The sequence below is a fragment of the Drechmeria coniospora genome, chromosome 03 (genome assembly GCF_001625195.1).
Source record: "Drechmeria coniospora strain ARSEF 6962 chromosome 03, whole genome shotgun sequence".
NCBI lineage: Eukaryota > Fungi > Ascomycota > Sordariomycetes > Hypocreales > Ophiocordycipitaceae > Drechmeria > Drechmeria coniospora.
The window spans coordinates 939,022-964,428 of record NC_054391.1 but is presented as its reverse complement, the minus strand read 5'-3'; the positions used below and the strand labels follow the sequence as shown (position 1 = coordinate 964,428).

At 59.4% G+C, this 25,407-nt stretch overlaps 11 protein-coding genes and 1 non-coding gene across 12 annotated transcripts; 5 read left to right on the top strand and 7 right to left on the bottom strand.

Annotated features, from left to right (window-relative positions):
• Positions 1 to 457: 457 nt before the first annotated feature.
• Positions 458 to 4,096, top strand: DCS_06129 (uncharacterized protein; the record flags this gene model as incomplete). The annotated part of the gene is made up of 1 exon (XM_040803420.1): positions 458 to 4,096. The coding sequence occupies one exon, from the start codon at positions 458 to 460 to the stop codon at positions 4,094 to 4,096; it is 3,639 nt and encodes a 1,212-aa protein (XP_040653524.1).
• A 528-nt stretch (positions 4,097 to 4,624) lies between these two features.
• Positions 4,625 to 6,887, bottom strand: DCS_06128 (phosphoinositide phosphatase; the record flags this gene model as incomplete). The annotated part of the gene is made up of 3 exons (XM_040803419.1): positions 4,625 to 4,795; positions 4,865 to 6,597; positions 6,662 to 6,887. The coding sequence occupies 3 exons, from the start codon at positions 6,885 to 6,887 to the stop codon at positions 4,625 to 4,627; spliced, it is 2,130 nt and encodes a 709-aa protein (XP_040653523.1).
• A 1,523-nt stretch (positions 6,888 to 8,410) lies between these two features.
• DCS_06127 (GTP-binding protein ypt5) lies at positions 8,411 to 9,312 on the top strand (the record flags this gene model as incomplete). Its single annotated transcript, XM_040803418.1, has 5 exons — positions 8,411 to 8,483; positions 8,544 to 8,563; positions 8,620 to 8,646; positions 8,704 to 8,895; positions 8,965 to 9,312. The coding sequence occupies 5 exons, from the start codon at positions 8,411 to 8,413 to the stop codon at positions 9,310 to 9,312; spliced, it is 660 nt and encodes a 219-aa protein (XP_040653522.1).
• Positions 9,313 to 10,082: 770 nt separating this feature from the next.
• Positions 10,083 to 12,245, top strand: DCS_06126 (mitochondrion protein; the record flags this gene model as incomplete). The annotated part of the gene is made up of 3 exons (XM_040803417.1): positions 10,083 to 10,196; positions 10,262 to 12,136; positions 12,198 to 12,245. 3 exons carry the CDS (start codon positions 10,083 to 10,085, stop codon positions 12,243 to 12,245), a joined length of 2,037 nt encoding a protein of 678 aa, XP_040653521.1.
• Positions 12,246 to 13,628: 1,383 nt separating this feature from the next.
• Positions 13,629 to 15,068, top strand: DCS_06125 (uncharacterized protein; the record flags this gene model as incomplete). The annotated part of the gene is made up of 1 exon (XM_040803416.1): positions 13,629 to 15,068. The coding sequence occupies one exon, from the start codon at positions 13,629 to 13,631 to the stop codon at positions 15,066 to 15,068; it is 1,440 nt and encodes a 479-aa protein (XP_040653520.1).
• Positions 15,069 to 15,149: 81 nt separating this feature from the next.
• Positions 15,150 to 16,785, bottom strand: DCS_06124 (tetrahydrofolylpolyglutamate synthase; the record flags this gene model as incomplete). Its single annotated transcript, XM_040803415.1, has 3 exons — positions 15,150 to 15,567; positions 15,644 to 16,569; positions 16,627 to 16,785. 3 exons carry the CDS (start codon positions 16,783 to 16,785, stop codon positions 15,150 to 15,152), a joined length of 1,503 nt encoding a protein of 500 aa, XP_040653519.1.
• Positions 16,786 to 16,893: 108 nt separating this feature from the next.
• DCS_06123 (uncharacterized protein) lies at positions 16,894 to 17,325 on the bottom strand (the record flags this gene model as incomplete). Its single annotated transcript, XM_040803414.1, has 1 exon — positions 16,894 to 17,325. The coding sequence occupies one exon, from the start codon at positions 17,323 to 17,325 to the stop codon at positions 16,894 to 16,896; it is 432 nt and encodes a 143-aa protein (XP_040653518.1).
• Positions 17,326 to 17,530: 205 nt separating this feature from the next.
• DCS_06122 (DUF636 domain protein) lies at positions 17,531 to 18,595 on the bottom strand (the record flags this gene model as incomplete). Its single annotated transcript, XM_040803413.1, has 1 exon — positions 17,531 to 18,595. One exon carries the CDS (start codon positions 18,593 to 18,595, stop codon positions 17,531 to 17,533), a length of 1,065 nt encoding a protein of 354 aa, XP_040653517.1.
• Positions 18,596 to 19,305: 710 nt separating this feature from the next.
• Positions 19,306 to 21,120, top strand: DCS_06121 (uncharacterized protein; the record flags this gene model as incomplete). The annotated part of the gene is made up of 1 exon (XM_040803412.1): positions 19,306 to 21,120. The coding sequence occupies one exon, from the start codon at positions 19,306 to 19,308 to the stop codon at positions 21,118 to 21,120; it is 1,815 nt and encodes a 604-aa protein (XP_040653516.1).
• A 932-nt stretch (positions 21,121 to 22,052) lies between these two features.
• On the bottom strand, positions 22,053 to 22,126 carry DCS_t77. The gene has a single exon. It is a non-coding gene; the product is annotated as a tRNA-Val (tRNA).
• Positions 22,127 to 22,515: 389 nt separating this feature from the next.
• DCS_06120 (uncharacterized protein) lies at positions 22,516 to 23,505 on the bottom strand (the record flags this gene model as incomplete). Its single annotated transcript, XM_040803411.1, has 2 exons — positions 22,516 to 22,947; positions 23,008 to 23,505. The coding sequence occupies 2 exons, from the start codon at positions 23,503 to 23,505 to the stop codon at positions 22,516 to 22,518; spliced, it is 930 nt and encodes a 309-aa protein (XP_040653515.1).
• Positions 23,506 to 24,207: 702 nt separating this feature from the next.
• On the bottom strand, positions 24,208 to 25,303 carry DCS_06119 (Ribosomal protein S17; the record flags this gene model as incomplete). The annotated part of the gene is made up of 6 exons (XM_040803410.1): positions 24,208 to 24,276; positions 24,344 to 24,582; positions 24,759 to 24,934; positions 25,007 to 25,148; positions 25,198 to 25,241; positions 25,296 to 25,303. The coding sequence occupies 6 exons, from the start codon at positions 25,301 to 25,303 to the stop codon at positions 24,208 to 24,210; spliced, it is 678 nt and encodes a 225-aa protein (XP_040653514.1).
• Between the last annotated feature and the right edge of the window lie 104 nt (positions 25,304 to 25,407).

Genomic DNA, 25,407 nt, shown 5'->3' with positions numbered 1-25,407 from the left:
TCGGGATTGGCACCCTCCTGAGGCTCAAGCCTCATCTGCGTTTGCTTCTTTATACATTTATGCCCTAGGTAGGCCTAGCGGGAGCGGCAAACCATTCCCCATGCGGCCTGGTCTGGCCAGCCTGCTGAGCCAGCCTCGTCCCATGCCATCTCAACTCCCGACGGCCACTCCACCACCCACCTCCTCCTCCTCGACCATCATGCACCCTCGACCCTGCACCGTCAGCAAAGGACCCGCCCCGTCTCCATCTCAAGCGACCCCCCCCCCAGCCGCGGGTGGGAGGAGGCTTCGCTCGACAACTTGTCAACTTGGCAGCAACCAACCCTCCCTCGGCGGCATCATGGTGCGTTAGAGACTGCCGCTCCTTCGTCGTCCCTCGCCCGGACGAGAGACAGCAGAGAGCAGGCAGCAGCCGCCCCTCGTCGCCGTCGGAGCAGCATGTGGCGACGCCGCCGACATGGTCATGGCAGATGAACATGTCCCGCCGCGAGCGATGCCCGAGAGGCACCCTCGCTCCAGCGCCGAGACGGGCCCGACGGGCCAGGCGGGGGAGTCGAGCACGGCCGGGAGCCTGCTCGATGCCACGTCGTCTCCCAAACACCGCGGACATCAAGACGACTCGGCTCGCAGCCCAACGGCCGCCGGCGTGATGCTGGTGCCTCGGGGCAGGGGCAGCACGAGGAGGCGCCTCCAGAACCGATCGGGTCGAGCCGGCTTCCTGCTGCACGACCTCGCCGCCGGACACGCCGAGTTTCGGGGCCCGGACGGCGACGATGCCAACCTCCAAGTGCGCACTCCCGAATCATCTCGACTCCTCGACGCCCGGCGTGGCAAGCGCCCCGGGGCCCTGTCCGAGGCTGATGCCGGCCAGAGCCCCGCCTCCCCTGGAAGCCCGCGGGGGAAATCACCCAGCGAACCCTTCACGGACCCATCAATGTCCTCGTCGCCGCACGATCCGTCCGGGCTCGACATCGATTCGGCCCAGATTGTGCACATGGCATTGAACCTCAGCGAATCCCGCAGAATGGCCGCTCGATCGAGTGCCTCCCGAGGCACACCACCCCGCCTCGTCCCCCTGCGGGATGCCGCTTCGGCCAGCAACCTACGGCAGCACCTGCAGCAGCAGCGCAGGACCTCTCGCCGCGGCAGCCCCAAGCCCGGCCGCGAGTCGTCGCCAACCGTGTCTCCGGCCGTCCGCCTGAGCGGCACCGCGGCCGCTGACTTCGAGACCGGGCACGATCGGGAGTACCGCTACCTCTTCTCCGCCTCGACCTTGGCGAGGGCGCAAAAGGCCAAGGAGCACATGGAGCTCATGGCCCAGTACTGGCGGCTGCTCGAGAAGCTCCCGCCGCTGAAGCCGGGATTCGACCGCCCCGTCCCGTCGAGCCCTCCCGGCACGTCCACGGGAGCTCAACCGAGCAGGGTTCCCTCCATCGAACCGTCGTTGCTACCGCTCGGACGTCAGTACAACCCCCTGCAGTACATTCGAAATCGAAAGGTTCGCGCGCGCGAGCGCAAGGTCATCGACGGCGAACGGCAAGGCTTTGGAGACGTCGACGAGGTTCGTCTCTGGGTCGACGAGGTCTGCTCCTCCTCCTCCTCCTCCTCGCTCCACCCCTTCTCCGACATGGACCGGCCTCCGATGCCGACGTTCCGTGGGGCCGACGAGTCGAAAACGCAAGCGACGCCCGACGCCGCCGCGAGGGCCGCCGCGAGGCCGAGGCGGCCGCGGGTCGACTGGTTCGTCGAGCCGTGCGACATGGTGGCGGATGCCTACTGGCTGGAGCAGGACGATCACAGACACCTCATCGAGGATCGCCAGTGGCGCAAGATATTCCCCGACAGGGTTGCCATGGCCAAATCCGTCTCGCACGAGACCGCCGACGCCAGTCCTGTCCTGCCTCCCTTCTCGCTCCACGGAGACTCGTTGCACGACGTGCACGCGACGGGCATGAGCAAAATCGACACGAATCACTCCCACGGCAGCACGAGAGACCGGGCCAAGCAGAAGCTGCAAAACATACGAACGTACCCCCATCGTCACACCGGCTCGCTCGGCCACCACCACGAATACATGTGGGGGAAGAACGACTCGGCATCGGAGCTCTCCGATAGTGGGAACGAGAGCCAGGCGGACCAGAAGTTCAAATGGCTCAACCGGAGAGGGACCATCTCGAGCAACACGAATGACCTTCTCCAGAAGCAAATGTTGGAAATGGTGGCCAAGGAAGCCCGCGAGCGTGAGCTCGACGATACCGTCGCCGACGCGAAGCCGCCCGGCTCCCCGGAAGTCATGACGCCCGAACCCACGGTCAGGTCGCATCCGCCCAGCCGATTTCACAGCAGGACGACGTCTCCCGCCGATCTCGCCAGGGTCGGTGGCCGGGCCGTCGTCGACAGGTCGCGTCCGGGCTCGCCGCTGCAGATGTACCACTTCAGCCGGAACAGCATCGACGAGACGGACCCTCACTCGAGGCAATCGATGGAAAAGGTCGCATCCACGCCGGCATCCCCGGAATTGCGCTCCGTGAGAGACGTCGAGCCCGCCATCACACTCTCTCCGCCGTGGAGCCGGCCCGGTTCGCCGACGAAGAACGCCATCAACAAAATCAAGCAAATCATGCGCGACAAGAGTTCCGACGCCGGACACGGACCGCGCGAAAAGGACGACCGTGATGACGGTCGCCGCCTCGCGAGGCTTCCCGATTCTGCTTCGTCGCCGACGAGGCCAGGACCGTCGGCAAGGCGGCGCTCCAGTCCTCCCAAGAAACTCCCCTTCGAACGGCCATCCGAGTCGGCGAGGGCGCAACGAACACCCGGGGGCATGCGGCTTCAGCCAGACGATCAAGTCGTCGGCCTGCGTGGAATGTTCAAGGGGCCACGGCTTGACACCGTCATCCGCGGCGGCGTCTCCAAGCTGGGCGACATTCTCTGGAAGAAGGATGGATCCGGCGAGTCCCAGCCAGAGTTTGAATCGACGGACGAATCGGAGAGCGAGCGGGCCAGGAGGAGACATCTGACGGCCGCGCCCGTGTTGGCGAAGCAGACGATGCGTGCACGAGACAGAGGCCAGCAGCGCGACAGGCACTTCCTCGACGCCATGCCCGAGTTCAACCACGCTCCCGGACGCTCGCACAGCGCCGGCGACAGCTATCAGGGGAGCACGCCGTCGGAGTCGGTGGGCCACAGCCGCAAGTCGTCGCGCTTCGATCTCCTCAAGCCTCCGCGAATCCAGCCTCCGAGCACGTCTTCGTCCGTGTCCCCCCCGGGCGTCAGGCAGATTCGCCTCAACGACTCCGACATATCAGAGTCGGAGTCCTTCATCGGACGCCTGCCCGAGAGCGTTCGCGATGCACTGCGACCGCCGGATGCCGCCGACGAGAGCGGCAAGAGACAGAGTCGACATTGGTCCATCGCCGACAAGAGTAGATCGACGGAGCAGACCCGTCTCTCGAGGCGGGAGATTGCCCGCATGAGGGCTCTCATCCTGAGCTCCGGCATCAAAGCCATGGAGATTGACCGACGGGCAAACGAGCCTTGTGGGCTCTCCGGTATGCAGAGCCTCGCGGGCCTGGGCACCTCGAGCGGAACGGGCCGTCGCGTCGAGTTGGCAGATCTGGCCGAGCTGAACCCGGACGGGTCGCGCCAGTTCGTGTGCCGCGAGTTCTACCCTGCCACGGCCAAGTCGCTGGGTGGCGCGATTCAAGTGTCCGGCCAGCGCTGGCAGGCCTCGGCCGATCGATTCACGCACAAGACCAGTCCGGAGCTTCAGAGACGCATCGGCGCATTGCACTCACGACTCGTCGGCGAACTTTCCGACATGACGCGGAGGGCCGCCGATGAAGCCGACGAGACGGGCCGGGACCTCGCTCTCGGCCAACCCCTGAAGCTGAAGCACGTTGTCGATACCATCGAGAAGATGCTCCGCCGCCGCCGCCGCCGGCTGCGATGGGTGCGGCGGGCGCTTTGGCTCACCGTCGAATGGCTGCTCGTCGGTTTCATGTGGTACGTGTGGTTCATGGTCGTCATACTGCGCGTCCTTTTCGGCGTCAGCAAGGGGGTTTGGAGCGCCGTGAGGTGGCTGCTCTGGATGTAGCCGCCATCTGCATGAGAAGATCGACCACCTCGATTCCGGTGGCCGAGGTATGCGCAGGAGACGAGACCCGTGCCTCGTTGGATCGCCAGCATCAACTACATTTGGATTGCATTCCAGCCTGATACCCCGATTCATTTTGTTCCCCTGCCGGACTTGAATGGCTTTTGTTTGAAAATATGTCTACCTTGTGGCGCGATGCATGACTTGGAGAGTATAGGCGTTACGCTTTCCGTTGCGACAAGACTTCACCTGCGTCTCGCACGTTCGTGACATGATACATTTCTAGAGGAAGAATCGACTCGTTCCGCAACTCGTAGACTCCTTTTTCCCCCAACCAAGTATTACCTGCTTTCCCGCATCGTCATGTGCCACCATGATGCAGCATGGTCGAACCAACCGATCCCTTCCCGTCTCATGCCGCCGTGTTGACGCAGAACCGGCCGTCTTTCTGATCACAGCAGACTGGCGGACATGACAGGGGCGCCCGGGAGATGCCATGGAGGTGCCGAGGAAGGGAGACACAGGACCCTATTCGATTCTCTTCTTGCCCTCCTCGGCGTTGAGGTACCTCGCGGCACTGAGCCCCCTTTCATGGCGCGCGACGAGGGGCCCGATGATGGGGCTCTTGGTGGCCTTGGTATAGTGCTCCCTGTAGCCGTCGACGGCGAAGGGTCGGGGGTTGAGGCGCGGCCAGTTGACCTGCAAGCATTCATCAGAATCGGCGCACGCGATGGGAGGAAGGGGGGGGGGGGGGGGGGGGGCGCTCACATAGAGCATGCCGTGGGCCCAGACAAAGTAGAAGCAGTACGCCGCGACGGCGCTCCAGAAGAAGATGAATAGGCGCATCGGCAGGACGCGGGCATCGGGATCGCGCTTCGTGAGGAAGCCGACGGAGACGATGAAGACGCTAAAGGCAAGGACGTAGGGGATGGACTGGATGAGGAGCGGCCGTCGATCGACAAAGACGAGGCTCGTCCCGATGTTGGTGTCTCCCGGCTGATAGGCTCCGAGGAACAAGTCGAACGAGTCCTGGCGGGGACCGTCCCTGAAATTGTTGAGAAAGTATCGTGTGATGCCGATGCGGGCGTCTCGCAGGGCACCCGCCGTCGTGCGTTTGCCGGTCCGGGTCACGTCCGTCTTCATGGCGCCGGTGCCAGAGTAGGACGAGGACACGACGTCGGCGTTGTCGGCCCACATGTTCCGGAAGGTGAGCTCAAAGGCAGGATCCTCGTCCCGGAAGGTGGCACCTCGAGACATGAAGCCGGCGTCCTCGAAGATGCGATCCAAGGCGTGCCGCGCAAACATGCTCTGCACGACGTTGGTCCGGTCGAGACAGTCCATGCAGTTGGTGCGTATGACGCTCGTCTGAAAACTGCGCACGTCGATGTTGCCCGTCATGTTGGCCGGCGTGTCGACGCCGCGGAAGTAGCCCTGGCTGATGAGCGCGTCGTGGAGCCTCTCGACAAGGGCGTGGGCCTTATGCATCTTCATGCCCTTGGTCTCGCTGTGGTAGTCAAAGTAGACGTAATGCAGACGATCAAACTGCTGGCGTCGGGTGCCGGACTGGACCATGGTGAACTTTTCGTCCGAGACACGGTCCGACTCGGGGTGCTCCTTGGGTCCCGAGACGAGGGAGTGGACCATCTTCTCGTACGACTCCTTGACCCTGCACTCGCGACCTTTTTGGTTGACGAGGTTGACGAGGTAGTTGTCGCCGTAGAGTCGGATCTGCTCGTCAAAGTGCTTCTGCGCGGCCGAGAAGCCGGCCTCGGTGCTGCGGACTTGCAGCTTCGGCACGTACTTGAGGCTGTTGATCTCGGACCAATAGGTCGGCACGCTCCCTCGAGTCTGCACGTACGACATCAACTGCGCCTCGAGGCCGGCGACGGAGCCGAACTTGCCGCTCTGCATGTCGGTGCTGCCGGCGAAGCCGCCGAGCCCGCTGCTGCTGTCGTTGAGGATGATGATCTGCTCCGTCTCGTTGTAGTTGGCCACGTGGCCATCCTCGTCGACGCCGCGGGTAAAGTACCTCGTCCCGCCTCGGTATCGCGACCTTCGCGAGATCAGGACGAGGGTCAGAGGCGTGTTCTTGAACTTGGTCGGCCTGATCTCGAGCATGCCAAAGATGCAGGTCAGGATGAAGGGATCTATGCCGGGCTGCGACCCGGGCTGGCTTCTCGAGCCACGTCTGCGGAACTCGACGAGGTCCGACTGCAGGTGCTTGTTGAAGAAGAAGCGGTCGTCGGCCCTCATCCACATGGGGCTGGACGTGTCGGCGTGGGATTGGCGCTGGAAGGAGTTTGTGAGGTCGACGGAGTAGGAAAAGTACATGGGTTCGTTTTGCAGGAAGGTCTTGAGGAGGTTGATGAAGGTGTCCTCGTCGGCATCGTGGATCTGGCGCTCGCGCATGGGCAGGATCTCCGTGGCAAGAATCTTGTAGACCATGTGGCCCTTGAGGCGGCCGACCGTCTTGGCCTTGCTGATGACGATGACATACTTGTCTGCGAGCCACGTCAGTTCACCCGTGCCGCAACGCTTGGTCGGTTGGAGAGCGGGACGACCGACCTAGGCGGAGCTGGATGACACCGAGGATGCCGGCGACGCTGGAGACACGCGTGGCACGCTTTCCGGCTTGCAGACCGGCGTTGGCGAGACGAACATCACCCGTGGGACGGTCGATGATGAGGGCGGGCGCGTCGGGGGACGAGGGCGAGGTGAAGGTGTAGGCGTCGACGGTGACCCTGACGTTGATGTCCCGGTAGGGGAGCCTCGCGGCAGCAACGGGAGCCATCGGGCTCGAGGAGGAAGCTGCGGGCGAGGAGGGAGTGTTTGGAGAGAAGAGCCTGACTCTGTCACAGACGCAGCCTGCGTTGCGTATGCTTACTGTGTGCGTCTTGCTGCGTCGACCATCAGGAAGCGGCGTCGTGGTCGGAAGGGGAGTAGGTAAGTAATTACGTGTAGATGTTGGTGTACAGCTAAAACAGTACTGTGCAGTGCAGTGCAGTGCAGTACAGTACAGTGCAGTGCAGGGCAGTACAGAGCAGTACAGAGCAGTGCAGTGCAGTGCAGTGCAGTACAGTACAGTACAGTGCAGTACATGTACTGTACACGGATCTGAATGCAGGTACCTGTGCCAAGGGAGCTCCGATCGAAACAGGTAGGTCCTGTGCTGTGTCGTCCACATGCCAGCGAACTACAGCACCAGTGGGTACCTGTCGTCACGGTGGTGCAGGGGCTCAGTGGCCAGATGCTAGCACTGTCACGACATGAGTCCCGATAGGTACATGTACCGCCCATCAGCAGGTGCAGGTAGGTGACTGCTAGGTGCCTTTTTAGGCAAAACGTACCAATTTGGTACCTATACAGTACATGTACGCAGTGCCTCTTACCAAGCTTGCGGTGTACTAGTACATACTGTAGTACAGAACTGTACCCCTGTTCTTCTGCCTGGGAAGCGGCTGCTGGGCGCCAGCCAGCACCAGCACTGCCTACCACGCCGGACTACAGTACCTAGTACTTACATGCAAGTGCTGTACGTGTATTGCAAGTATTACAACTACCAACGGCACACTCTGAAAGATAACTTGCGAGCAATAATTGTGCTTGTACGGAGTACACGACCTTGATACTACGGAGCAACAAGAACGTACTTACTTGTAGGTGTACTAAGTACATGATAGGTATGTACCTACCAAGTAGTAGGTAATTGCCCAGAACCTACTCCGTACTTAAGTAAGAGGTACATACTCTGTACTACCTACTAGTATACAGTACAGTACCTAGTAGGTACTCATCTAGTACTTAGCCAACAAGTGCCTGAACGTGGTACTTGTACAGAGTACTCCGTGCTGTACCTGTTACTTGGTGCTCACAGATGTGCCTGTACATATGCCTGTACTTGCGTACTTACTGGCACATGTACTTGCAAGTACTGTACAAGAGTCTTCTCCATATCGTGTCCTGTTCCTCCATTGTCCAGATCCTCTCCGCGGGAGGCTTACCTAATACTGCAAGCCCCGTCTCAGCCTCCAGGCAACAAATGACTTGCCAGGTGACCACGAGCACGATCCAGTCAAGCAGACGAGTCCGATCCAACAATAGCCATCACCATCTCCGGAACCTCCTCCTTTGTGCCTCCGCTTAGGCGTTTCCGGTAGTCGTCATTTCGATTCCTCCATCCCAACACGGACTCTCCCCCTCTCGCGGCCTGCGCTCTCCATCGATCCGCGGGGTCAGCAGGTTTGAGGTTGCGCCGTCTCCGCTCGTCGCCCGCTGCGTCCTCATCATCAACGAAACATCGCCACACGAAGCAACATGGCTGCCCGAGGTCCCGCTACCGGGCGTGGCACGAACACCCGCTTCGCGCAGTTCAAGCTCGTCCTCCTCGGTACGATGCCCAACGCTCGCCCTTCCGCCGCTTCGTCGTAGGCTAACGTGAGGTCCTCAGGGGAGTCTGCGGTGGGAAAGGTGAATACGGCATCAGGCTCGAGCGCCCGACGGGCCGGCTGACCTCTCTACTCCAGAGTTCGATAGTCCTTCGCTTCGTCAAGGTCGGTGCCGCGAGCGTTCCGTTGCAGCCCGAATGCGTGCGGGACTGACGGCCTTAGGATCAATTCGACTCCTTCAGGGAATCCACCATCGGTGCCGCCTTCCTCACCCAGACCATCTCCCTCGACGAGAACACGACAGTCAAGTTTGAGATATGGGACACCGCCGGCCAAGAGCGGTACAAATCTCTGGCACCCATGTACTACCGAAACGCCAACTGCGCCGTGGTTGTGTACGACATAACGCAATCCGTACGTCCTGACGCGCGACGGCCTTGGGCCGAGTCGACGCCTGTTCCTTTCGTTAACCTTTGCGTGCAGGCCTCCCTGGATAAAGCCAAGGCGTGGGTCAAGGAGCTGCAGCGTCAAGCGAACGAGAACATAATCATCGCCCTGGCCGGCAACAAGCTGGACCTGGTCACGGAGCAGCCCGACAAGCGAGCGATTCCCGCCGCCGACGCCGAGGCCTACGCACGCGAGGCGGGGCTGCTGTTTTTCGAGACGTCGGCCAAGACGGCAGAGAACGTGCGGGAGCTCTTCACCGCCATTGCCAAGAAGCTGCCGTTGGATCAGGCCGGACCCCGGCATGCCCGTCCGGGACAGCGACCCGGCGTCAGTTTGACGCCCGAAAGTGCCAACACCAACTCCGGGGGGGCCTGCAGCTGCTGAGTTGACGGCCCGCACCGCGACGGCAGCACGTCGCCGGGAGGGCCCAAGGTCTGCGGGTAGACTGCACGCGATGGAGACTCGGCTGCTGCGAGCCGCCGTCGGCCTGTCTCTCCTTTCTTTTCTCGGAGTCTTGGGTTTTGGACGGTTCATGGGCAGACATTTCTATTGCTGTTTGGCTTTTCTTTTTAATATTACCATCTATACTACCCACTGTCACATCAACGGGCCGCTCACCGCCGAGTTTGGAGGATTTTCGAAATGTTTGGGCATCAGAGCATAAATCGAAGGCAGCAAGTGCTTCTTCGCCTCGGGAATCCTTCCATGTCGCCGTGGGTTCGTGACAATTGTTGTTCCGTTCCGACGCACGCGAGCAACCTACGGAACGGCTCTTCGGCTCGTGTGAGCACAAGGCGCATACACATGATGGACTGGACTCTTCAAGCAGCCAACCATTTCGGCTCAGACTATTTCCACGCAAATGTAAAATAACGCATATAATTGTAGTGTCACGGTGCGAAAGTTTGTGAGCATTTGGATGGCGGCATATATTTATTTCATCTCTACCTGTACGTGTAGCTGCGTCATCCCCGTTTCCGCCTGGAGAGCGACATGGTTTGGGTGTGCAGGTGTTTGAGTGACGGCTGACGGCCGAGCATTTGCCGGCCGAGCAAGCGTTTTGTCCACCGACCAACTCAGACAACGACCAAGCTCCCACCCTCCCCCCAATTCCAACACCACTCGTGCCTCAGCTGGCGATTGAAATCCTTCCCATGCTGCGATCATCGCTACGGTCCGTGAGGGTGCCCGGCAGCGGTCGCCTCGCGGCGCCTGCTGCTCGTCAATGGCCCATTGCGGCGTCGAGAGGAGCTGGCCTGCTGGCAACGGTACGTTGCTCTCGATACCGCCGCCGCCCTCGTTCCCTGCCTTCCGCTGACGGCACGCCCACCAGAGGTCTTTTGCCGACCAGAAGAAGGCAAACGACGACGTGTCCAAGGCACCAGTGCTTCCGACGTCGGAGACGCTGAGCTCGGAGCGAAGCGCCGTCCCCGCTGACCTCGGCGAGTCGAAGCCTCGAGGTGTCGATCACGTTCCTCGAACGCCCCCGACGGCTCCGGAAGCGGCCAACTCTCGGCCCCGACCGACGACGACGATGGACGATGTTGGCGAGTCCAAGGTCATGGCCGCCGCTGCCGGCCTCGAGGCCAAGGTGCCGAGAAAGAAGGGGTTCTTCCGTAGGCTGCGGAGCTTCGTCTTCACCTTGATTCTCCTCGGCGCCGTCGGCTTCGGCGGAGGCGTCTGGTACTCGCGCGTCAACGACAAATTCCACGACTTCTTCACCGAATACATTCCCTTCGGAGAGCAGGCTGTTCTCTACCTCGAGGAAATGGAGTTTAGGAAACGGTTTCCGGACTCGGCGAGGGGTGATGCAAAGTCCCGCGACGGCGAGCGTCAGGTGAGGATTCCCGCTCAGTCCGGCGCTTCGTGGAGAGTGGCCGACAGCGGTGAGCATTCCGGCCGTCATTCGAGCGCCAATCCGGTGCCCAAAAAGCCGGCGGTCAAGCAGCCTGTGAAGCAGGCCGAGTCGCCGAAAGAGGCGGCCAAGATTCCACCACCACCGAAACCGGTTGCCTCGGAGGCTGCTCCTGCGGCGGCCAAGGAGGCCGTCCGTGAGAACATGGAGAAGAAGGAGTCGGCCGGCAAGGCCTTCAAGGCGCCCGAGGTGGACGAACCGTCCCGGCTCCCGCCCTTGCCACCGATCGACCTCATGGCCTTGCCGGATGCCAAGGAGCCCGTCGTGCGCGATCTCGTCCACATGCTCAACGACCTGATCATCGTCATCAACGCCGACGGTGCGCACGGCAAGTACGGCACGACCATCAACAAGGCCAAGGATGAAATGGCCAAGATCGGCGACCGGCTCCGCGTCATGAAGGATGGCATCGAGAAGAAGGCGGCTCGCAGGGTCAACGCGACGGTGCAGGAATTCGACAAGGCCGCCAACGACATCGTCAGGCGCGTCGAGGGCACCATGGTGGCCCAAGAGGTCGAGTGGCGGCGCGAGTTTGAGGAGGAGATGGTCAGGGTGCGCGAGAGCTACGACGAGCGAGTCAAGCTCCTGCTCGAACGCGAGCAGAAGCTCAACGAGGAGAGGCTTCACAACCAGCTTCTGGAGCAGGCGCTGGCCCTCAAGAGGGAGTTTGTCCAAGAGGTCAGGGACCGGGTGGAGAAGGAGCGCGAGGGCCGTCTCGGCAAGCTGACGGAGCTCTCGTCGGCCGTCGCCGACCTCGAGAAGTTGACGGTGGGGTGGAACGACGTGGTCGACACGAACCTGAAAACGCAGCAGCTTCACGTCGCCGTCGAGGCCGTGCGCGCCAGCCTCGAGGACTCGCAGCACCCACGGCCCTTCATCCGCGAGCTCGTCGCGCTCAAGGAAATCGCCGCCGAGTCGCCCGTGGTCAACGCGGCCATCGCGTCGGTCAACCCGACGGCCTACCAGCGGGGCATCTCGACATCCTCGCAGCTGATTGACAGGTTCCGCCGCGTCGCCGGCGAGGTCCGGAAAGCGTCCCTGCTACCCGAGGATGCCGGCGTCGCGAGCCACGCCTCGAGCTGGGTTCTGAGCCACGTCCTGTTCAAGAAGGACGGCCTCGCCGGCGGTCACGACGTCGAGAGCATCCTCACGCGCACCCAGACCTACCTCGAGGAGGGCGACCTGGACTCGGCCGCGAGAGAGATGAACAGCCTTCAGGGCTGGGCCAGGACGCTCAGCAAGGACTGGCTGGGCGAGGTGCGAAAGGTGTTGGAGGTGCAGCAGGCACTCGAGGTGAGTTTGTCGGGCGGCGTTGCGGCGGCGGGCAAGTTCCTTCACTTACCATCAATCACAGGTCATTGCCACCGAGGCACGACTGCAGAGCTTGAGGCTGGATCAATAGGCCTTTGCTTTCTTTCTCCCATCGCCTCCTCGTTTTTCTTTTGTCCTCTATCGTTTCGCTGGGGATGCGGCATGAAGGCCGGGTCCGGTGCGCAGGCCGTGTACGAGGTAGCAGCAAGAATACAGAGCAGATGCGGTGACGCTACGAAAAGGCGTATGTATGTATGTACAAGTGCGCGTATGCCTGGTATCGTGAAATCGATTCTCGTTGCTTTCTTGTCCGTTTTTCATTCGACACATATGATGGAATTGGAGCATTTGTCCAACTTTTTGTAGACATATCTACACCAATACACATCAATATACACCTATCTGCACCTATCTGCACCTATCAATACCTATCTACACCTATCTACACCCATCTACACCTATCTACACCCATCTACACCTATCTACACCCATCTACACCTATCTACACCCATCTACACCTATCTACACCTATCCTACCGTGCTTACTAAGTAGGTGTAGCTGTTTTGTTCTGTACAGTATATTGTGGCACGTCATCGGCCTCCGAAATGCTAGGTACCCAGTACCTGTACCAGCTTACCAGCAAGCCTACCTGCTGAGGTAGCGAGTACATGTCGGTGTAGCACTTCAACCTCAACCACAACCCGAGAGCCAGACAACTGCAACACCGACGCAGTTTTGGGAAACGACCGTATCGCCATCACCGTGCGCACCACGTGTCCTGGTTCGATTGAGCCGATGGGACTGAGTTGATGTGACAGCCTCGTTGCCAGATGCCCGTGGCCGGCCAGCTCCGACCCATTCCCTGCAGCCGGCGAGGCTCCATATCCCGCTGGGACGTCCAAACCCCCCCTGGACGGTAAGGAAATGCGGCTCACGATTCCGAAACCTGGTCACGTCTCTGTCGTCCAGGCCTTCTCCCTATACAGGTCCTCTAATTTCTCGTCGAGGCTTCAGCTCAAAGGGGAGCATCCTCTCCTCCGTCGCTACCATCACGCCTCTGTCGTCCAGGCCTTCTCCGTACGCAGGCCCTCTACTTTCTCGTCGAGGCTTCATCCCGAAGGGGAGCATCCTCTCTTCCCCTATCGTCGTTATTACACCTCTATCGTCCAGGCCTTCTCCGTACGCAGGGCCTCTACTTTCTCGTCGAGGCTTCATCTCAAGGGGGAGCATCCTCTTTTCCGTCGCTGTTATCACGCCTCTGTCGTCCAGGCCTTCTCCGTACGCAGGCCCTCTACTTTCTCATCGAGGCTTCATCTCAAAGGGGTGCACCCTCTCTTCCCCCGTCGTCGTTTTCACGCCTCTGTCGTCCAGGCCTTCTCCGTACGCAGGTCCTCTACTTTCTCGTCGAGGCTTCATCTCAAGGGGGAGCATCCTCTCGTCCGTCGTCACCGTTGTCGTCGTCTCTTCAGCATCATGCCATCACGCGATTACACCGAGGCGCTGGAGAAGCTGTCACAGCTTCAGAGCAATCGAACGACGACGGCCCTCTTCGACAAGCGAAAGACGGCGCAGGAGCTGAACAGCGCTGCGATGTCGGAGATGGTCCTTTGGCTGCGTCGGGCCGGCTATGAGCGACACCATCTCCAAGCTCTGCGACACATCCACGTGGCCGGCACCAAGGGCAAGGGATCCGTCTGTGCGTACGCAACGGCAATGCTCAAAGAGTATGGCAACGTCGGCACCTACACCAGCCCTCATCTCGTGAGTCCGAGGGAGCGCATCGCCATCAACGGCGAGCCCATTCGCCAGGACCTGTTCGCCGAGGCCTTCTTCGAGCTTTGGGACCGCTTCGGCGAGGCAGCTCGTCGGGAGGGCAGGACGGCTGCCGAGGCCGACGGCCCGGAATCGAAACCTTTCTTCTTCCGCTTCCTCACCATACTCGCCTGGCACATCTTTCTCAAGCTCGACGTCAGGAGCGTCGTGCTCGAGTGCGGCATCGGCGCCGAATACGACGCCACCAACGTGCTCCCGCCCGAAGCAGTCTCCGCCGCCGTCATCTCGCAGCTCGGAGTTGATCACGTCGCCATGCTCGGAGACACGGTGGAGAAGATTGCCTGGCACAAGGCCGGCGTTCTCAAGGCCGGAATCAAGACCTTTACGAGACGGCTCGACAGCCAGCCGGCCGTCATGGAGGTGCTGAGGACGAGGGCGGCCGAGAAGGAAGCCATCCTGGTCGAGGTGGACGATGCCGTCGTCGAAGAATGGGGCGGCGTCGAGGGCCTTCTCAGGGGCGACTTTCAAAAGTTCAACCAGGCGCTGGCCGTCATGGCGGTGTGCGAGCATCTAGGCCAGGGCACGAGTCCGTCGGCCGCATTGCGGGACATGCCGCCGGAGATGATGACAGGATTGCGACGGGCGCGCCTGAGGGGCCGCTGCGAGATGATCGAGCAGGACGACGTCACCTGGCTCCTGGACGGCGCACATACTCGAGAAAGCTTGGAAGAAGTGGCCCGCTGGCTCAACCAGTCCATCCAGCCGGGCGAGGACATCGTCTTGGTCTTCAATCAGCAAGAACGGGACGCCGCCGAGCTCCTCGCCGGGCTCGTCAACGCCGTCGTGCTGGGGTCCGGTCGAGAGGACGTCGTCTCCCATGCCTTATTCCCACGCAACGACCAGAAGGGATCTACAGAGGCCGTCGACATGTGCGTCCAGGACCGGAGTGCGAAGTTGATGGGCGCGCTGATGCCCGGCTGCGAGACGCGCACGTTCAGCAACGTCGACGACGCCGTCGCTGCCGCGAGGATCATCTCTCGCCAACGTACCAGCGGCCCGAAGCCAAAAGTTCTCGTGACGGGGAGTCTGCATCTCGTGGGGGGCATATTGCGGGTGTTGGAACCCGATGCTCCATCATAGTCGAGGCTCATCCCTCGTCGCTCCTCGCGCCCCCCCCAGCCTCGGCGGTACGGTGGTGCCATGTATTCTCTGCTTCTACATCTACAATGCGTCTGCTTGATCCAGAATCTCTAGTGCGCCGCCGACGAGGTGCAGGCTGCCCGTCACGTACGCCTGCACCTTTTCTCCCGCTTGCCGTCCGTCGGCCAGACGCCTGCCGTACGCCAGCGCGTCCTCGATGGTCGGCAAGACGACGACCTTGGCCGCGGGATCCAGCGCAGCCCACCGATCGGCGAAACGGCGTTGCACCGTCATCTCTCCAATCTCCTTGGGGTCGATTTGGTTGTTGACAAAGTCTCGCTTGTACCCCGTCTCGGCGTAGGTGACGTTGGTGCAGAAGACGACGTGGTCAAAGGGCGACTGGCCAGGGGAACGGGCAACGTTGGCATGGATCGAGGCGAGAAATTCGACGGCTTCGGTGCGGCCCTGCTGGTTGAAGATGAGGACTCTCGGACCAGGGCTGATTGTGCATCGTGTTAGGCGGCGTGGAGCAGGCGTGGTGAAAGAAAGGATCTGCATGTTCCATCTTGACTCACATGTCGGCCGTCTCATCGGCGAACCAGCGTGAGGACATCTTGAGGCTGTCAGACGTATGAGCCCCGTCAACGTACCACGTCACCTTGTCTTCCGTCTTGACCTCGCACCGACCCCTGAACACCGTCTTCTCCAGCCCGTCAACAAACTCCCGCGGCAGGTTCGGTCCCTGAGTCGTCGCCACGCCGAGCTTCTGCAGAGCCGTTTCGGCCAGGGCAACGGCGAGCGTCGCGTTCTTCTTCTGAAAGGGCGCGTCGGGCCTGATGCGAACGCCATCCAGTCGCGCGTCGACGTCGAGCACGGTCAACTTGACGTCTTTTTCGACCGCTCGTCGGCGCAGGACGGCCGCGGCGCCCGCGTCTTGGGTGACGGTAAAGGCCGGGCTGCCATGCTTCATGATGCCGGCCTTGTGCCAGGCGATTTTTTCGACCGTGTCCCCGAGGACGAAGACGTGGTCGATGCCGAGGGTGCTGATGCCGGACACGAGGGGCATCTCGACCAAATTTGTCGCGTCGTACTCTCCGCCGATGCCAGTCTCGTAGACGGCCACATCCACGCCCTCCTGCAGGAAGACATGCCAGCTCATCAAGGTCAAGTAGCGTCCATAGAGCGGCCTCGTTCCCAGGGGCGCGCCGTCCGGGGCGGCGGTCGAGTCGCCGAGACGATCCCAGACTTGGAAGAAGTACTTGGCGAAGAGTGCCTTGGAGATGGGCATCGAGTCGATGCGGATGCGCTCGCGCACGGCGACGAGATGGGGCGAGATGAAGAGCCCGGTCTTGCGGGGCGAGGCTTTGCTGCGGATGCTGCCGCTGCCGCTGCCGCTGCAGAGGCGGTACTGCGAGAGGATCGAGTCGACAAAGGCACATGTGCTGCCTTTGCCTTTGGTGCCGGCGACGTGGATCATGTTGAGCCGATCCAGATCCAGCGGCTGGGGAGGTTACCGACCGGGTCGTGACAGCGGGGGCACGGGCAGGATGGGACGCACCGAGTAACCGATGCGGCTCAGATATGCCCGCATCTCTCGCATCGAGCCGGCATCGGGCTTGATGCCAGCCTTGCGTCTCGCTTCAATCACCTCATGGGGCGTCTGCAGCGAGTTGAGGGCGTCGATGGCATCCTTTCGGGCGTCAGCTGCGCCTACCATCGTCGTAGGGGCTGAGAGTGTAGGGATGGACGATGCTGCTCACCGAATACGTCCGCGGTGCCGCTGAGGAGGTCATGGCTCGAACCTGTAGATGCACTGCAGGGATGTTTACGATGAGGGCAAAGGCTCGCCTCGACGCATGCTGCATCGAGGAGCTCGAGGATGCGAGCTGCAAATAGCGAGGATGCGGGTCGGATGTGACAGGTTTAGCAGAGATGAGAGCGGACGCGAGTCGAGGCGAGGAGAGGAGGAGAGGAGGAGAGGTGAGGTGTGGTGAGGTGAGGTGAGGTGAGGTGAGGTGAGGTGAGGTGAGGTGAGGTAAGGTGAGGTACGGTGAGGCGAGGTGAGGTGAGGTAAGGTGAGGCGAGGTGAGGTAAGGTGAGTCGAGGTGAGTCGAGGTGAGTCGAGGTGAGGCGAGGTGCTCACCAGGTGAGGCAAGGTGAGGTGAGGTGAGGTAAAGTGACGGGTGGGGGACAAGCGTTCGTTTGTGCCGTTATCGGTGCCGCTAGGATTCTGCCTCAGTGGAATGAATGGTCCCATCTCGTACCGATTAGAGTGTTATTACACGTCGATCCTACGACAGTCTCCCTATTATTTCCATCATCGGCTGAAATGATGATGATACAACTCAATAAAAATAGCCAATCGGCAGGACGAACCGGGAGCGTGGAATTTTGTGACTTTTTATGGTATCACGCACGATAATCATCCAACCTCACCTCCACCAAACAACCAACCTCGTCGTTCAGCTCTCCTCCACGCCGTACCTTTGTTCCGCCCACGCCTCCATTCCCTTGCTCAGCGCCTCGGCAAACTCGACATCGTACGCCATCCCGCTCGCCGCAAACGCCAGCCGGCTTTTCCAGGTCAGCCAATTCTCGGCCAAGACGCCCTCGGGCGCACGCAATATGCCCGTCGCAACATCGACGACAGCCTGTCCCTCGGTCGGTCGGTGCGTGACGGAGCAGCGGAAGACGGTGGCGCCGCAGACGCCGCAGAAGGCGCGCAGAACACCCTCCGAGGACGCAAAAGTCTTGGACGTCCCAACCCGCAGCCCCGTGTCGATGGCCGGCTCGCACAGGGCCAGCGGTACCTTGGCCCAGCCGACGACGTGGGTTCCGCTCGTCAGCCGGCAGTCGTCGCAGACGTCGTGCTCGGCCATCCACTTCTCCTTGGCCTTTGGTGACACGCACCTGGACATGACGTCGTCGTCCAGGACCGCTTGGTTCGGCCGTCTGATGGCGAAGGAGACGCCTCCACACTTGCACTCGGCACGCAGACGACTCTCGCCATCGTCGCCCATCTCCGCCTGTGCCTCGACCAGCTGGCCGGCCGGGTCATCGCTGGCGGGGTTCCAGCACGGCATCTCGCGACCGCCGAGGTGCGTCAGCATGGAGGAGAGGCCGCCGCCCTTGGCCGACTTGCTGAAGACGTGACGGTCGATGATGAAATTCGCACCGCCGTGGTCGGAAAAGATGGACGTCGCCGGCGTCCACTGGTTCCGGTCGAGGCCGACGCCTGCGATGTGGCATCCGCACGTCGAGCAAAAGTCGTAGCTGCAGCCGGCTCCTCTCGACACCCACGACGTCATCTTGTCCTCACCGGACTCGCCCACGAACGAGGGCAGCAGCCCCTCGGGAAGCTGGGTGTGAAATACGCAGGGCGAGCCCGTCGCGTATCGGCACAGGCTGCAGTGGCATAGGTAGACGGGGAGAGGCAGCAGGGCGACGGGGATGTCGAATGTCAAGTGAACCGAACCACAGAGGCACTTGGCTTCCAGAGTCTTCGTCTCGGTCTTGATCTCGGCCATGACGCTGGGCACCTCCGACACGAGTGCAAGGACCGTGGGTGAGACTGAATGGCACGCTGAGGATGTGTGTTGTAACTGACAAGTCTCATGCCGCCTGCTTGTCTGCTTGGTACCTCGGTATCACTGCGACAAGGCAGGGCGTGACTTGCACACGGCACCCAGTACCTCGTACTATCGCCTTTGTGTTCGCATGAAGGTGTGTTCGTCGAGTGCGTTGCGTGGTGTTGTGCAAGGATTCGTGCCGTGCCTGGAAACCCAGGTGCAACATAGGTGCGGTGCAGCACAGCTACTAATAACTGGCAGTCTGTACTGTAATTACAGTGCAATACACAATGCGAAGCACTGTTCTTGTAGGTGTATTTACAGTACTTACAGTGGGTGTACTTGTACTTGACGGCAAGCAATGCGCTGGAGACGTCATCGTCAGCCTGGCGGCCCCTTGTATTCAAACCCCTCCAGCAGGGGTGAGGCTGGCCACGGCGGGGTATTAGCACCAAGAATTACAGTGCTGCCCCCTAACGGCTGCAAATTGTCCCCTAAATGCACTGTATGGGAATGAATATTAGCCGCTGTTCAGCCACAGGCAATCTTTTATTTTCTTCCACAGCCGTGCCTCACCCCAACACGCTCACGAGTTTTATCGAGCACGGCGTCTGCAAGACATATCGAATGCCCCAACAAGTCGTCGGCCAGCAGACCCTGGCGACAACATGTCTTCTGCGACGGATCATCTTCCAAGCCTAGAGGCACGCCGTCTGCAACTCGAAGAAACCGTCAACCAGCTGCGGAAAGCCCTGCAACACTGGCAGGTCTGGGATGCCGAATATGAAGCACTGAAGGAAGAAGTCGCCGCTGCCTCGGACGGCACAAACGAAGAGGACGAGTTGCGCCGCATTCATGACGACTTTGAAGGCGAGCTGCTCCATGGAAAAGAACTCGACGACATCTTCGGCCTGCGAGAACAGCGTCCCAAGGAACAACTGCTCAACATGCTGCAGCGGAGGATAGACTACGTCGCCAGGAATATCAACAACTTGCAGAAGCAGTTGGAAGTAGCCGAAGACGACTACGACACCGCCGTCATCGGCCAAGCCGACGAGATTGACGAAGGTGCCGAGCCTATAACCGAAATTGTCGAAGAGTTGGATGATGACGACAACGTTGTGTCCTATCGACTGAACCAACCCAGCGCTTCCGTCCCACAGATCAGGAAGGCGCTCGAAAAAGCTGGCATCGAAGACGTCTCTGATGCAGAGCAACAGCAACGCCAACAGCAACGCCAACAGCAACAACGGCATGCTCCGGGAGCAACCTCCTCGTCCAAGAGCGATGCCGAGGCCAAGCCCGCAACTTTGTCGGAGAATGGCCACCCCCAACCTGTTCTGGCAGCGAAAAAGACGGCGGCCTTTTCTGATGACACGCCGATGGAGGACCTCTCCACGCCTACTCCTGCACCTGACGTCGCGCGGAGGATACAGCGGGTGCAGCAGATCATGAAGACGGCCAAGGAGCAGGAGGACATAAGCAGGGAGACCCCTGTGATACCGGAAGATGACGATCCTTACGATGCCGACCTGCGACAGCAGATGCTCAAATACTCGGTCGGCGAAGTCGGCGCCGTTGTTGCCGAGCTGCAGCTCGAAGGCAGCGACGCCGAGGATGATGCCGAGGACGACGGCTTTGACTATGGCGACGGCGAGCTCGAGGAGGATGAATACGAAAGCGACGACGAGGACCGGTGGGGGCGATCCACGGGCCGCATCGTGACCGACGACTATCGCCAACGCATGCTCGAGCTGGAAGAGAGGCTCGGCATCAAGTCGCGTTTTACCCAGCAGAACGAAAGGGACGATGGCTCCGACGATGGCTCCGACGACGACGACGAAGGGATCGGCCGCATAGTCGTCAAGCGCGACGTCACCTCGCATTCGGCATCCGCGCCTCCGCCCCCCAAGTCGAGCATCAAGGACAAGCAGAGCAACGGCAAGGGCCAAAAGGGCGTTCGGTTTTCTCCGAGCCTCGACATCGCTCCGGATCATGATGGCCTTGCTGCTTCCTCGGAGCGGAGGGAGGAGCCCCGCGTTGAACCTCTCGGCGACATTGTGGAGCGAGTCGGTCCCCCGCAGCCGACTGCTACACGTCGTCCTCCATCTCGCTTCAAGAAGGCTCAGGCCGAAGCTGCTGCGAGTGGAGACATTCCCAAGGGTCCCCTTGATGTTCCGCGACGCTTCCTCGATCAGGAGCGAGACGCTCGGGAGGTGCCTGCGGGCCCTGAAGGGACAACTCTGGCGGACAAGCTGGTCGAAAGGGAGCCGAGTTTCGACGTTGCGCCCCCGGACGAATTTGGCGATTCCATCGACCACAACGCTGTCGCTGATGAGTACCACCGGATGCGCAATAAGTTTATCCAACGCCAGGGCGGGTTCCTGGTAGAAGACGAGACTCCCACCCGGGTCCGAGACGAGACTGGGAGGGAACCAGAACCCATGAGCCGATTCAAGGCAGCACGACTTTCCCGCCAGTAACGGGATCGCGCCACCTGCTCGGCTTTGGTCGAGTCGATAGACGAATCGATTCGTCTCGCAGCATGCCGTATCGCTCACAGTGATAATCGCCGTGCCTATTTCTGCGTCTTCTCCTCCATCCATTGTTGTCCTCATTGCGACTCACCGTGAACCCCCGGTGTGTTCAAGATTGGAATGCGTCAGACATTTGACAATTGATGGGTTGCAGCTTCTCTATCTGCCTCCCAATACTGCGCTGTTCCTAGAGTAATATCTACGATACCAGGGCTCTCTGATGCCATCACCCCCATACCAATGTGTACGGGATCTGTGGTTTTGGCGTTTCGTTTCACCCTGTACATGTAAATGCAATGACGCATTTGTGTATTATTATTCGCCAACGGACGTCTCGGAGCAAGATGGCACAACACGTCTTGTGGCGAATAGCAACGATGACTGTCACTAGATACAGCTGTGCGGTCGTTTTGGCGTTCAAATATGTGACGAATAATAGCTCTATTGCAACTCAATAAGCCGGTTCGCATGGCATGTTAGCAATGTCCACACAGTGAGAGGTTGTCAATATGGCCAGGGGTTCCAGGAGCTGCCCATGGATTTATTATCCCTTCTTCCAGAAACCAACTTACCTCGTTCTCTGAACATGGGACAACGCAGAGCGGCAGCTTGGTCGTACTGTAGGGTAGCCAAACCATCGACAGGAGCTGAATGACAACAAACACCAATGCAATACTCCAAGAATAATTGACATGACAGGGTGTTACACGGGCTTCGAACTTGAATCCACACTGCACGCGGGAATAAAAAGGAAACAAAAGAGAAAGAAAGGAACGTTATAGATTGAAAGGCACAATCACCACAATCTCGTCGTATCTTTGGTAAAGGAACCTTAACCAGTGCAAAAAAAAAGCCGTGATGAACCAAAAAAGAAAGCGTGGTTTCGCCCGGGCTCGAACCGGGGACCTTCTCGGTGTTAGCGAGAAATCATGACCAACTAGACCACGAAACCAGATTATTGGGTCTTTGATGAAAGGGAGTCGCTTATTTCAAAATCAAAACCTTAATGAGCTGGACCCTGTAGTGTGGTGGGTGGTGTTGTGCGTCCATGTGTATTCGAGCAGTTTCATTGTCTCCTTTATCTTCGCTGCAGCATGATGTTAGTTGTTAACCAAGAGATTAAAGGCAACATCTGGACGTGCCAATTGTATCAAATGTGAAAGATTATGCATGCTGTACAGCGTGGTGTCAGTGCAAGTTTACTCCATGGGTATTCCTAGACGTAGTGTTACAACTATGTGATATGCAATGGTAGGAAACAGTCGACCTCGGGCTCAACAGGCAGGACGAAAGAGGAGTTTTGCGAAATATGATTGTCAAGAATTGAAGACAAGGGAATTGTCACTTTCCTCCCCTGCCAAAAAGTGTCGCCACTCTGTCTCCCAAGGTCTCTTGTCCTTCCGCCTTTCTCGAATCTCTCGCCTCTTTTTGCGTGTTCCATATCTTCTGCACATTCGTTGCCACGTCGGCCCTGACCTGAAGGTCTGCCCTCAACGCAGCCTCCTCCACCGCACGCTCATCCTCAGGCAGCTGGTCCAGCTTCTCTTTCCACTGCTTCTCGACCTCTTCTGTGGGCTTGATGGTGCTGGCGTTGGTCCGTGGTAATGCCGGATCGAAGACCGGAATCGGCGTGCCATCTTTCCTTGCCTTCTCGACTGCGTCCTCGTGCTGAATCATTCTTAGATATAGCGAGTCGGCATGCATCTGAATATCCTCGTCAACCACGGCCGGTCGTCCTAGGACGGAGCCGTAGCCGAGAGCCCTCAGGAAACGCTGAGAGCTGGTTAGAAGCACGACTCGACACGGCATCATGTGAAGCATCAAGGCACGTACCGACTGCATTGTGTAGCACCTCTCAAACCGTCGCACCTGATGTCGGCACATCTGGAGCTGGTCCTCCCAGCTGCCGTGCTTCATGCAATTTATCCATTCCTCCTGCTGGATGGCGCAGTTTTCTAGGGAAGCACGCCCGATGGCGGCCTTTCGTCCCTTGAAGCCCTCCAGCACGCCTATCAATTTGTCATGATCGCTTGCCGACTCCGATTCGACTTGCGCCAGAGGGCGGTAGTTTTTCCACAGGTGCGCGTAGCGCCCGTCCTGATAGAGGCTGGCGGCAGGAACCACAGGCCTCGCCGCCGCCGATTCTACCGCATGCTCATCACGGTGCCGTGCGTGTGACGCGGTGGATGGAGATGGAGGCGAGGGAGGTTGTGCGCTCGGCGCGTATTGAACGGGGGATTCTTTCTCGAGGAATTCGCGAAGCTTCGGATCGAGCTTGGCCAGAGGGTCGGCAGTCTTTTCGGAGCCAAATATGGAGGGCAACCAGCCCATCTCAACAGAGGCACAGGCGATAAAATCGCAAATCTCAAGGAAGATGAGAGTCAGAATGGCCGATTGTCACGCAAGCTGTTGCGACGACAGAATTGATCAAGGACTGTCAGTAAGTAATGGCTGGCCAAAGGTCTACAGAGTGCGAGATGACCTTGCACTGTGGTCCGGCACTGTGCGCCAGTGAGCTTGCCGTCCGCTGGATTGCATCATACGAATAAGTGCATCAGATGGGAGATAATAATTATTACTTGGTATAGGCAACCGGATACGACAGGATGAATTTGACAAGTCAGCCATGTATGCTGCATTCATATCTTGGTACAATATCGCGTGGTCCGTACCGTGAGGCCTGTTCAAGGACATGGACTGGACATGGACTGGACATGGACTGGACATGGGATGACTCGATAAAATTGTCATGAATGCGAACCAAAACTGATATCATAATCATCTTCTCGGCATTCAAGCATGTCTGCAAGTAAATTCCTGCCATACACGGCACGCGGCATGATCCTCTTTTGGAAAGCGTTCTCTTGATGTGCTCTGCTCGTCTTGTATGTGGTTGCATTCATGAATCCTTTTATTCGCGACTGCATACGGCAGAATCATTTGCCCGTCACTTCCGGTACCCGACCCTACAGTGGGAAAAACCTATCCCCCCCTGATGTTTATCACGCCAAAAATGCCAGAAGAGAAGCCCAATTAGAACTTGCTGAATTTCTTAACATGCTTGCCGGTTCGGGGGAGAACACGCAGGACGTTGAATCGGACCTAGTCGCAGTCAGAATCTCATCTATCCCACGACGGTCGGAACGGCCAAAGATGGCAGGTGACGTACCGTCTTGCTCAGGGGCCGGCACTGGCCAACGGTGACCTGGTCACCCTCCTCAACACGGAAAGCGGGGGAAACGTGGGCGGCGAGGTTCTTGTGGCGCTTCTCGTAACGAGAGTATTTGGGGATGAAGTGCAGGTACTCTCTTCGGATAATGACGGTTCGGTGCATCTTGGTGGAAACGACGGTGCCGGTCAGGATACGGCCGCGGATCGAGACGAGGCCGGTGAAAGGGCACTTCTTATCTGCAAGGAATCAGCGCGTGTTCGAACGACTCGCGTGCCCTGCCCGTCGAGATATCCTTCTCGCGTCTCCCCCCCACTCGTCCGCCTTCACGACCGCGAGCCATTGCGCTGCCGTGGTAGAGCTTCTGGACATTCTTCTTTCCGTCGAAAGCAAATCGCTGGTTGCTCGCACGTACCGATGTAGCTGCCCTCGATCGCCGTCTTGGGAGTACGGAAACCCAGACCGACATCCTTGTACCATCGTCGGCCGCCCTTTCCAGGTCTGGTGCTCTTGGCCTTGACCTTGGGGTTCTGGAAGATGTGAGGCTGCTTCTGGAAAGCACGCTCGGACTGAACAGTCAACTCGGTCGCCCTGGAAAACGGTCAGCGACAAGGAGGTTCATTCGCCTGTGACCGCATTGCGACGGAGTGCGCGCCGACTGACATCTTGATTGATCCTGCTCCGGAGAGGTGTCGTGACAAGGAGGCGGCGGTGTCGTTGGTCGGTAGAGACAAGATGAGTTTGGGCAGATGGAGGAGTAGGGCAATCCGCACACCAATTTTTCGCATCCACTCGCTGCTTAGGGCTTGCAAAATTTAGATTGGCCTGGTAGGCGAAGGCGCGCCCCACTATACCTGACAGCTTATCGACACGTGATGTTTTGCCGATAAGGTACGTACTGCGCGATACGAGTATTGCAACAAAGTAAGTACGCCTAAGTAAGTACATGTACCTGTGCATTAGGAATGTGCATGTAAGTAAGTACTTACAGAGTACAGCAAGTACGGAGTACCTCAGTACTTTACAGCACTTGTAACCCGTACTGCTCATGTACCCCCTACAAG